The sequence below is a fragment of the Oncorhynchus mykiss genome, unplaced genomic scaffold (assembly GCF_013265735.2).
Source record: "Oncorhynchus mykiss isolate Arlee unplaced genomic scaffold, USDA_OmykA_1.1 un_scaffold_190, whole genome shotgun sequence".
Taxonomy (NCBI): Eukaryota; Metazoa; Chordata; class Actinopteri; order Salmoniformes; family Salmonidae; genus Oncorhynchus; species Oncorhynchus mykiss.
The window spans coordinates 505,001-517,500 of NW_023493676.1; the positions used below are offsets into that span (position 1 = coordinate 505,001).

The following is a 12,500-nucleotide window of genomic DNA, read 5'->3' on the forward strand; positions in this document are numbered from 1 at the left end:
GTATATCTTGTTCAGTCATGTTACCTCATTAATTAGCTAGCTAGCTAACAACCTGGTTACTTTACCAGTATATATTGTTCAGTCATGTTACCTCATTAATTAGCTAGCTAGCTAACAACCTGGATACTTTACCAGTATATCTAAACATCACGGAAAGAGAGGAAAATGCATCTGTCCTCGTGCTCCTAGACCTTAGTGCTGCTTTTGATACCATCGATCACCACATTCTTTTGGAGAGATTGGAAACCCAAATTGGTCTACACGGACAAGTTCTGGCCTGGTTTAGATCTTACCTGTCAGAAAGATATCAGTTTGTCTCTGTGGATGGTTTGTCCTCTGACAAATCAACTGTACATTTCGGTGTTCCACAAGGTTCCGTTTTAGGACCACTATTGTTTTCACTATATATTTTACCTCTTGGGGATGTCATTCGAAAACATAATGTTAACTTTCACTGCTATGCGGATGACACACAGCTGTACATTTCAATGAAACATGGTGAAGCCCCAAAATTGCCCTCGCTGGAAGCCCGTGTTTCAGACATAAGGAAGTGGATGGCAGCAAACTTTCTACTTTTAAACCCGGACAAAACAGAGATGCTCGTTCTAGGTCCCAAGAAAGAAAGAGATTTTCAGTTGGATCTGACAATTAATCTTGATGGTTGTACAGTCGTCTCAAATAAAACTGTGAAGGACCTCGGTGTTACTCTGAACCCTGTTCTCTCTTTTGAAGAACATATCAAGACTGTTTCAAGGACAGCTTTTTTTCCCATCTACGTAACATTGCAAAAATCAGAAACTTTCTGTCAAACATGATGCAGAAAAATGTATCCATGCTTTTGTCACTTCTAGGTTAGACTACTGCAATGCTCTACTTTCCGGCTACCCGGATAAAGCACTAAATAAACTTCAGTTGGTGCTAAATACGGCTGCTAGAATCCTGACTAGAACCAAAAAATTTGATCATATTACTCCAGTGCTAGCCTCTCTACACTGGCTTCCTGTCAAAGCAGAGGCTGATTTCAAGGTTTTACTGCTAACCTACAAAGCATTACATGGGCTTGCTCCTATCCATCTTTCCGATTTGGTCCTGCCGTACATACCTACACGTACGCTACGGTCACAAGACGCAGTCCTCCTTACTGTCCCTAGAACATCTAAGCAAACAGCTGGAGGCATGGCTTTCTCCTATAGTGCTCCATTTTTATGGAATGGTCTGCCTACCCATGTGAGAGACGCAGACTCGGTCTCAATTTTTAAGTCTTTATTGAAGACTCATCTCTTCAGTAGGTCCTATGATTGAGTGTAGTCTGGCCCAGGAGTGTGAAGGTGAACGGAAAGGCACTGGAGAAACAAACCACCTTTGCTGTCTCTGCCTGGCCGGTTCCCCTCTTTCCACTGGGATTCTCTGTCTCTAACCCTATTAAAGGGCCTGAGTCACTGGCTAACTGGTGCTCTTCCATGCCGTCCCTAGGAGGGGTGCGTCACTTGAGTGGGTTGAGTCACTGACGTGATCTTCCTGTCCGGGTTGGCGCACCCCCCTTGGGTTGTGCCGTGGGGGAGATCTTTGTGGGCTATACTCGGCCTTGTCTCAGGATGGTAAGTTGGTGGTTGGAGATTTCCCTCTAGTGGTGTGGGGACTGTACTTTGGAAAAGTGGGTGGGGTTATATCCTCCTGTTTATGTGTCGGGGGGCTAGGGTCAGTCTGTTTTATCTGGAGTATTTCTCCTGTCTTGTCCGGTGTCCTGTGTGAATTTAAGTATGCTCTCTCTAATTCTCTCTTTCTCTCTCTCGGAGGACCTGAGCCCTAGGACCATGCCTCCGGACTACCTGGCCTGATGACTCCTTGCTGTCCCCAGTCCACCTGGCCGTGCTGCTGCTCCAGTTTCAACTGTTCTGCCTGCGGCTATGGAACCCTGACCTGTTCACCTGATGTGCTACCTTGTCCCAGACCTGCTGTTTTCAACTCTCTAAAGACAGCAGGAGCGGTAGAGATACTCTGAATGATCGGCTATGAAAAGCCAACTGACATTTACTCCTGAGGTGCTGACCTGTTGCACCCTCTACAACCACTGTGATTATTATTATTTGACCCTGCTGGTCATCTATGAACATTTAAACATCTTGGCCATGTCCTGTTATAATCTCCACCCGGCACAGCCAGAAGAGGACTGACCACATAGCCTGCTTCCTCTCTAGTTTTTTTCCTATGTGCTAGCTAGCTACTCACTCACTTCCAGCAAAATGTTACAGTCGGTAGCTAGCTAGCACTCACTCACTGCTAGCTTAATGTTCCTGTCGGTAGCTAGCTAGCACTCACTCTCTGCTAGCGTAACGTTCTGGTCAGTAGCTAGCTAGCACTCACTCACTGTTAGCGTAATGTTCCGGTCGGTAGCTAGCTAGCACTCACTCTCTGCTAGCGTAACGTTCTGGTCGGTAGCTAGCTAGCACTCACTCTCTGCTAGCGTAATGTTCCGGTCGGTAGCTAGCTAGCACTCACTCTCTGCTAGCGTAACGTTCTGGTCGGTAGCTAGCCAGCACTCACTCTCTGCTAGCGTAACGTTCTGGTCGGTAGCTAGCTAGCACTCACTCACTGCTAGTGTAATGTTCCGGTCGGTAACTAGCTAGCACTCACTCAGTGCTAGCGTAATGTTTCGGTCGGTAGCTAGCTAGCACTCACTCACTGCTAGCGTAATGTTCCGGTTGGTAGCAAGCTAGCACTCACTCTCTGCTAGCGTAATGTTCCGGTCGGTAGCTAGCTAGCACTCACTCAGTGCTAGCGTAATGTTCCGGTCGGTAGCTAGCTAGCACCTACTCTCTGCTAGCGTAACGTTCTGGTCGGTAGCTAGCCAGCACTCACTCACTGCTAGCGTAACGTTCTGGTCGGTAGCTAGCTAGCACTCACTCACTGCTAGCGTAATGTTCTGGTCGGTAGCTAGCCAGCACTCACTATCTGCTAGCGTAACGTTCTGGTCGGTAGTTAGCTAGCACTCACTCACTGCTAGCGTAATGTTCCAGTCGGTAGCTAGCTATCACTCACTCACTGCTAGCGTAATGTTCTGGTCGGTAACTAGCTAGCACTCACTCACTGCTAGCGTAATGTTCCGGTCGGTAGCTAGCTAGCACTCACTCTCTGCTAGCGTAATGTTCCGGTCGGTAACTAGCTAGCACTCACTCAGTGCTAGCGTAATGTTCCGGTCGGTAGCTAGCTAGCACTCACTCTCTGCTAGCGTAACGTTCTGGTCGGTAGCTAGCCAGCACTCACTCACTGCTAGCGTAACGTTCTGGTCGGTAGCTAGCTAGCACTCACTCACTGCTAGCGTAATGTTCTGGTCGGTAGCTAGCCAGCACTCACTCACTGCTAGCGTAACGTTCTGGTCGGTAGCTAGCTAGCACTCACTCATTGCTAGCGTAATGTTCTGGTCGGTAACTAGCTAGCACTCACTCACTGCTAGCGTAATGTTCCGGTCGGTAGCTAGCTAGCACTCACTCTCTGCTAGCGTAACGTTCCGGTCGGTAGCTACCTAGCACTCACTCTCTGCTAGCGTAACGTTCCGGTCGGTAGCTAGCTAGCACTCACTCTCTGCTAGCGTAACGTTCCGGTCGGTAGCTAGCTAGCACTCACTCTCTGCTAGCGTAACGTTCCGGTCGGTAGCTAGCTAGCACTCACTCTCTGCTAGCGTAACGTTCCGGTCGGTAGCTAGCTAGCACTCACTCTCTGCTAGCGTAACGTTCCGGTCGGTAGCTAGCTAGCACTCACTCTCTGCTAGCGTAACGTTCCGGTCGGTAGCTAGCTAGCACTCACTCAGTGCTAGCGTAATGTTCCGGTCGGTAGCTAGCTAGCACTCACTCTCTGCTAGCGTAACGTTCTGGTCGGTAGCTAGCCAGCACTCACTCACTGCTAGCGTAACGTTCTGGTCGGTAGCTAGCTAGCACTCACTCTCTGCTAGCGTAATGTTCCGGTAGGTAGCTAGCTAGCACTCACTCTCTGCTAGCGTAACGTTCTGGTCGGTAGCTAGCCAGCACTCACTCACTGCTAGCGTAACGTTCTGGTCGGTAGCTAGCTAGCACTCACTCACTGCTAGCGTAACGTTCTGGTCGGTAGCTAGCTAGCACTCACTCACTGCTAGCGTAACGTTCTGGTCGGTAGCTCTGCTAGCACCGTCATGAAAAAGGGCATGAGCGAAGCCCTAGAATTTGACATAGTGAGAATGCTGTGGAACAGACAATTTTGAAAAGTCCTACTTCTCTTAAATGTAGTTTGGTATTTCATGAAAATTGCGTTTGAAAACATTTTTTTTTTTTTGTTGCTTTGGGGTAACCTAGGTAACCACAGGTTGTTTTCCCCACAGGCAGGCATTCTATCCAATACTGACTGGGAGTTAGGAGCACCAGTGCCAGTTAGGAGCACCAGCGCCAGTTAGGAGCACCAGTGCTAGTTAGGAGCACCAGCGCCAGTTAGGAGCACCAGTGACAGTTAGGAGCACCAGCGCCAGTTAGGAGCACCAGTGACAGTTAGGAGCACCAGTGACAGTTAGGAGCACCAGTGACAGTTAGGAGCACCAGTGACAGTTAGGAGCACCAGTGACAGTTAGGAGCACCAGTGACAGTTAGGAGCACCAGTGACAGTTAGGAGCACCAGTGACAGTTAAGAGCACCAGTGCTACCAATAACAAAAAAATATGATTTGTAGCCCTGGTTTTAGTTGTTTTGTGGTTGTGTGGTGGTCATGGTTACCTCTCCACGGTCCAGGCTGTATAATTGTGTGGTATATCAGCAGAGTGACTGGTCCAGTCTCCGGTCGGAAGCTCTCTGGTTTGCAGGCAGTAGTACCGTAGGGGGGAGGAGCCTGTCATCCCGGCAACCCAGTGGAGGCGGAGCCTACGAGATTGGATCTCCCCCTGGGGGACGGACAACTTCCTGGGGGGAGAGGGACGCTCTGGAGGGGGGAGAGAGAGGTAGAGAGACAGAGACAGAGAGAGAAATAGGGAGAGAAAGAGAGACAGAGACAGAAATAGGGAGAGAGATTTAACTGGCCATGTAAATGAAGTCTATTGAACTGAGAGACAGAGAGAGGTATTATTCAGTGATCTCCATAGTCCGTTGATCCTTCAGCTTGTGTCTAAGCCCCCAACAGAGCAGAACTCTATCAGTTCAGCTGGTAGTATCATGGAACAACAGAGCAGAACTCTATCAGTTCAGCTGGTAGTATCATGGAACAACAGAGCTTTGAGTCACACCACACTATAACCAATGGTGTGTGTGTGTTTGTGTGTTACCATATCACTGTGTATCCAGCTGGCACATTTGGTTCCTTAGAAGTTGTGGGAACCCAGTCTGTGGCATTGTATGCATTGATAGATGACACAACGCCACAGTTGATGTCATAGATAGAAGACACAATGCCACAGATGATGTCATAGATAGATGACACAACACAACGCCACAGATGATGTCATAGATAAGATGACACAACACAACGCCACAGATGATGTCATAGATAGATGACACGACACCACATGATGATGTCATAGATAGATGACACGAAATCAATGCCACAGATGTCTCAAGTTTTGAGGGAGCGTGTAATTGGCCTGCTGACTACAGGAATGTCCACCAGAATTGAATGTTAGTTTCCAAACCATAAGCCGCCTCCAACGTCATTTTAGAGAATTTGGCAGTACGTCCAACCGGCCTCACAACCACAGACCACGTGTATGGCGTTGTGTGGGCGAGCGGTTTACTGATGTCAAAGTTGTGAACAGAGTGCCCCATGGTAGCAGTGTGGTTATGGTATGGTCAGGCATAAGCTACGGACAACGAACAAAATTACATTTTATCAATTTGAATGCACAGAGATACCGTGGCGAAATCCTGAGGCCCATTGTCGTGCCATTCATCCGCCCCCATCACCTCATGTTTCAGCATGATAATGCACGGCCCCATGTCAGAACGATCTGGACACAATTCCTGGAAGCTGAAAATGTACCAGTTATTCCACGGCCTGCAGACTCACCAGACATGTCACCCATTGAGCATGTTTGGGATGCTCTGTATCGATTTGTACCACAGTGTGTTCCAGTTCCCTTCAATTTCCAGCTACTTCTCACAGCCATTGAAGAATAGGTCATACTGTGGTCCTGGTGTTCATATTGGTCCTGGTGTTCATATTGTGGTCCTGGTGTTCATATTGGTCCTGGTGTTCATATTGGTCCTGGTGTTCATATTGGTCTTGGTGTTCATATTGATCCTGATGTTCATATTGATCCTGGTGTTCATATTGGTCCTGGTGTTCATATTGTGGTCCTGGTGTTCATATTGGTCCTGGTGTTCATATTGATCCTGGTGTTCATATTGGTCCTGGTGTTCATATTGGTCCTGGTGTTCATGTTGGTCCTGGTGTTCATATTGTGGTCCTGGTGTTCATATTGGTCCTGGTGTTCATATTGGTCCTGGTGTTCATATTGTGGTCCTGGTGTTCATATTGGTCCTGGTGTTCGTGTTGGTCCTGGTGTTCATATTGTGGTCCTGGTGTTCATATTGGTCCTGGTGTTCATATTGTGGTCCTGGTGTTCATATTGGTCCTGGTGTTCATATTGTGGTCCTGGTGTTCATATTGGTCCTGGTGTTCATATTGTGGTCCTGGTGTTTATATTGGTCCTGGTGTTCATATTGGTCCTGGTGTTCATGTTGGTCCTGGTGTTCATATTGTGGTCCTGGTGTTCATATTGTGGTCCTGGTGTTCATATTGTGGTCCTGGTGTTCATGTTGGTCCTGGTGTTCATATTGGTCCTGGTGTTCATGTTGGTCCTGGTGTTCATATTGTGGTCCTGGTGTTCATATTGGTCCTGGTGTTCATTGGTGTTCATGTTGGTCCTGGTGTTCATATTGTGGTCCTGGTGTTCATATTGGTCCTGGTGTTCATATTGGTCCTGGTGTTCATATTGATCCTGGTGTTCATATTGATCCTGGTGTTCATATTGGTCCTGGTGTTCATATTGTGGTCCTGGTGTTCATATTGGTCCTGGTGTTCATATTGATCCTGGTGTTCATATTGGTCCTGGTGTTCATGTTGGTCCTGGTGTTCATATTGTGGTCCTGGTGTTCATATTGGTCCTGGTGTTCATATTGTGGTCCTGGTGTTCATATTGGTCCTGGTGTTCATGTTGGTCCTGGTGTTCATATTGTGGTCCTGGTGTTCATATTGTGGTCCTGGTGTTCATATTGGTCCTGGTGTTCATGTTGGTCCTGGTGTTCATATTGTGGTCCTGGTGTTCATATTGGTCCTGGTGTTCATATTGGTCCTGGTGTTCATATTGGTCCTGGTGTTCATATTGTGGTCCTGGTGTTCATATTGTGGTCCTGGTGTTCATATTGGTCCTGGTGTTCATGTTGGTCCTGGTGTTCATATTGTGATCCTGGTGTTCATATTGGTCCTGGTGTTCATATTGGTCCTGGTGTTCATATTGTGGTCCTGGTGTTCATATTGGTCCTGGTGTTCATATTGGTCCTGGTGTTCATATTGTGGTCCTGGTGTTCATATTGTGGTCCTGGTGTTCATATTGGTCCTGGTGTTCATGTTGGTCCTGGTGTTCATATTGTGGTCCTGGTGTTCATATTGGTCCTGGTGTTCATATTGGTCCTGGTGTTCATATTGTGGTTCTGGTGTTCATATTGGTCCTGGTGTTCATATTGGTCCTGGTGTTCATATTGGTCCTGGTGTTCATATTGATCCTGGTGTTCATATTGGTCCTGGTGTTCATGTTGGTCCTGGTGTTCATATTGGTCCTGGTGTTCATATTGGTCCTGGTGTTCATATTGGTCCTGGTGTTCATATTGGTCCTGGTGTTCATGTTGGTCCTGGTGTTCATATTGGTCCTGGTGTTCATATTGGTCCTGGTGTTCATATTGTGGTTCTGGTGTTCATATTGGTCCTGGTGTTCATATTGTGGTCCTGGTGTTCATATTGTGGTCCTGGTGTTCATATTGTGGTCCTGGTGTTCATATTGTGGTCCTGGTGTTCATATTGTGGTCCTGGTGTTCATATTGGTCCTGGTGTTCATTGGTGTTCATGTTGGTCCTGGTGTTCATATTGTGGTCCTGGTGTTCATATTGATCCTGGTGTTCATTAGAGACTCATGCCAAAGTGTTGTGTACACGTGTGTTATTCAATTAGGAACTGTTAAAAGGTTCACCGTGGTCGCTCAGCAAATCACGCGTCTCCGTGCCATTGGCACAGGTAAAAGTGGACACGCACACACACACACACACACACACACACACACACACACACACACACACACACACACACACACACACACACACACACACAGAGAGACAGGGGGGACAGCAGTGTAATTGTTTAATTTCAGATCGTTATCGATCTGACTGGTAATAAAATCCTCATTGATTCTCTCTCAACTTCATTAATCTGTTCCCCCTCTCCCCCTCTCCTTCCCTCCCCCTCTCTCCTCCTCTCCCTCCTCTACCCCTCTCCCTCCCTCCCCTCTCTCCTCCTCTCCCCCTCTCCCCTCTCAGTTTATAATGAGTAATGTAGCTCAGTTGGTAGAACAAGGTGCTATCTCAGTTTATAATGAGTAATGTATCTCAGTTTATTATGAGTAATGCTTTATAATGTGAACTGTGTCTCTGTGTACTGTGTCTCTGTGTACTGTGTCTCTGTGACTTTGTGTCTCTGTGACTTTGTGTCTCTGTGTACTGTGTCTCTGTGTACTGTGTCTCTGTGTACTGTGGTGTGTGTGTCTCTGTGTCTCTGTGTACGGTGTCGCTGTTTACTGTGTCTCTGTGTACTGTGTCTCTGTCTCTGTGTCTCTGTGTACTGTGTCTCTGTGTACTGTGTCTCTGTGACTTTGTGTCTGTGTACTGTGTCTCTGTGTACTGTGGTGTGTGTGTCTCTGTGTACTGTGTCTCTGTGTACTGTGGTGTGTGTGTCTCTGTGTACTGTGTCTCTGTGTACTGTGTCTCTGTGTCTCTCTCTACTGTGTCTCTGTCTCTGTGTCTCCGTGTACTGTGTCTCTGTGTGTCTGTGTCTCTGTGTACTGTGTCTCTGTGTCTCTTTGTACTGTGTCTCTGTGTCACTGTGTGTCTGTGTACTGTGTCTGTGTCTCTGTGTACTGTGTCTCTGTGTCTCTTTGTACTGTGTCTCTGTGTCTCTGTGTACTGTGTCTCTGTGTACTGTGTCTCTGTGTCTCTTTGTACTGTGTCTCTGTGTCTCTTTGTACTGTGTCTCTGTGTCTCTGTGTACTGTGTCTTTGTGTACTGTGTCTCTGTGTCTCTGTGTACTGTGTCTCTGTGTACTGTATCTCTGTGTACTGTATCTCTGTGTATTGTGTCTTTGTGTACTGTGTATTTGTGTCTCTGTGTCTTTGTGTACTGTGTCTCTGTGTACTGTGTCTCTGTATCTCTGTGTACTGTGTCTCTGTATCTCTGTGTACTGTGTCTCTGTGTACTATGTCTCTGTGTACTGTGGTGTGCGTCTCTTACCTCTGCGTTCGGTGGTGATAACTACAGCTTCCTGAGCTCTGCCCCATCCCTGAGAGGTCCTAGCGGTCAACTTGAACACATAGGCCTGGTCTCCGGTCAAACTGCTGACTGTAAACTGACGCGCGGTCGACCCCACCTCCACCGTAGTGAACCGCATGGGGTCGCCGGCATCCAGACGGTACGCTATCTGATAACCTATGAGAGGCGGAAGAGGGAGGACGGCGGGGAGGAGGAGAGAGAAGTGAGGAGGAGGAGGGAGGGGGAAGAGGGAGGACGGCGGGGAGGAGGAGAGAGAAGTAAGGAGGAGGTAGGGAGGGGGAAGAGAGGGGTGGAGGGAGGAGAGGAGAGGGAGAGGGAGAGGAGGGAGGGGGAAGATAGGGGTGGAGGGAGGAGAGGAGAGGGAGAGGAGGTGGAGGAGGGAGGGGGAAGAGAGGGGTGGAGGGAGGAGAGGAGAGGGAGAGGAGGGAGGGGGAAGAGAGGGGTGTAGGGAGGAGAGGAGAGGGAGAGGAGGAGGAGGAAGAGGGAGGGGGAAGAGAGGGGTGGAGGGAGGAGAGGAGAGGGAGAGGAGGAGGAGGAGGAGGGAGGGGGAAGAGAGGGGTGGAGGGAGGAGAGGAGAGGGAGAGGAGGGAGGGGGAAGAGAGGGGTGGAGGGAGGAGAGGGAGAGGAGGAAGAGGGAGGGGGAAGAGAGGGGTGGAGGGAGGAGAGGGAGAGGAGGAGGAGGGAGGGGGAAGAGAGGGGTGGAGGGAGGAGAGGAGAGGGAGAGGAGGGAGGGGGAAGAGAGGGGTGGAGGGAGGAGAGGGAGAGGAGGAGGAGGGAGGGGGAAGAGAGGGGTGGAGGGAGGAGAGGGAGAGGAGGAGAAGGGAGGGGGAAGAGAGGGGTGGAGGGAGGAGAGGGAGAGGAGGAGGAGGGAGGGGGAAGAGAGGGGTGGAGGGAGGAGAGGAGAGGGAGAGGAGCGAGGAGAGACAGAGAGTTAAAGAGACAAAGAGTTACTTTATGTAGAATCCTGGTGTTCTGGTGAGGGCGTTTGTGGGTTTTGGGGGGAGGGTGGTTGTTCTAGTGTGTGTGTGTGTGTGTGTGTGTGTGTGTGTGTGTGTGGCCTACTTTAGATCCTAGAGCCCAAAGGGAGATGACACACAAGGAGACAGGAAACAGGCTTTCAACAAGATCAGCACACACACACAGCACACACACACACACACAAACACGCACACACACAGCACACACACACACACACACACACTGTTATCCTACTATATATCACACTGAGGGTGTGTATTCCTTTATATCACACTGTGGGTGTTATTCTACTTTATATCACACTGTGGGTGTTATCCTACTTTATATCACACTGTGTGTGTTATCCTACTTTATATCACACTGTGGGTGTTATCCTACTTTATATCACACTGTGGGTGTTATCCTACTTTATATCACACTGTGGGTGTTTATTCCTTTATATCACACTGTGGGTGTTATCATACTTTATATTACACTGGGGTGTTATCCTACTATATATCACACTGTGGGTGTTATCCTACTATATATTACACTGGGGTGTTATCCTACTATATATCACACTGTGGGTGTTATCCTACTATATATCACACTGTGGGTGTTAACCTACTTTATAACACACTGTGGGTGTTATCCTACTTTATATCACACGGTGGGTGTTATCCTACTTTATATCACACTGTGGGTGTAACCCTACTTTATATCACACTGTGGGTGTTATCCTACTTTATATCACACTGTGGGTGTTATCCTACTTTATATCACACTGTGGGTGTTATCCTACTTTATAACACACTGTGGGTGTAACCCTACTTTATATCACACTGTGGGTGTTTATTCCTTTATATCACACTGTGGGTGTTATCCTACTATATATCACACTGTGGGTGTTATCCTACTATATATCACACTGTGGGTGTTATCCTACTTTATATCACACTGTAGGTGTGTGTGTGTTATCCTACTATATATCACACTGTGGGTGTTATCCTACTTTATAACACCCTGTGGGTGTTATCCTACTTTATATCACACTGTGGGTGTTTATTCCTTTATATCACACTGTGGGTGTTATCCTACTTTATATCATACTGTGGGTGTTATCCTACTTTATATCACACTGTGGGTGTTTATTCCTTTATATCACACTGTGGGTGTAACCTTACTTTATATCACACTGTGGGTGTTATCCTACATTATATCACACTGTGGGTGTTATCCTACTATATATCACGCTGTGGGTGTTATTCTACTTTATATCACACTGTGGGTGTGGGTGTGTGTTATCCTACTATATATCACACTGTGGGTGTGTGTTATCCTACTACATATCACACTGTGGGTGTGGGTGTGTGTTATCCTACTATATATCACACTGTGGGTGTGTGTTATCCTACCTTAGTTAATACATACAGTGTTATCCTACCTTAGTTAATACATACAGTGTTATCCTACCTTAGTTAATACATACAGTGTTATCCTACCTTAGTTAATACATACAGTGTTATCCTACCTTAGTTAATACATACAGTGTTATCCTACCTTAGTTAATACATACAGTGTTATCCTACCTTAGTTAATACATACAGTGTTATCCTACCTTAGTTAATACATACAGTGTTATCCTACCTTAGTTAATACATACAGTGTTATCCTACCTTAGTTAATACATACAGTGTTATCCTACCTTAGTTAATACATACAGTGTTATCCTACCTTAGTTAATACACACAGTGTTATCCTACCTTAGTTAATACATACAGTGTTATCCTACCTTAGTTAATACATACAGTGTTATCCTACCTTAGTTAATACACACAGTGTTATCCTACCTTAGTTAATACATACAGTGTTATCCTACCTTAGTTAATACATACAGTGTTATCCTACCTTAGTTAATACACACAGTGTTATCCTACCTTAGTTAATACATACAGTGTTATCCTACCTTAGTTAATACATACAGTGTTATCCTACCTTAGT

General features: G+C 47.1%; 1 protein-coding gene across 3 annotated transcripts in view; it reads right to left on the bottom strand.

Annotated features, from left to right (window-relative positions):
* Window positions 1-12,500, bottom strand: part of LOC110517267 (protein sidekick-1-like) — a 382,699-nt gene that overhangs the window by 42,728 nt on the left and 327,471 nt on the right. For all 3 annotated transcript variants that reach the window (XM_036972702.1, XM_036972703.1, XM_036972704.1), the window contains 2 exons: window positions 9,504-9,698; window positions 4,737-4,938 (listed from right to left, as the gene is read on the bottom strand). In XM_036972702.1, coding sequence (XP_036828597.1) covers window positions 4,737-4,938; window positions 9,504-9,698 — 397 coding nt within the window. The remainder of the gene's footprint in view (window positions 1-4,736; window positions 4,939-9,503; window positions 9,699-12,500) is intronic.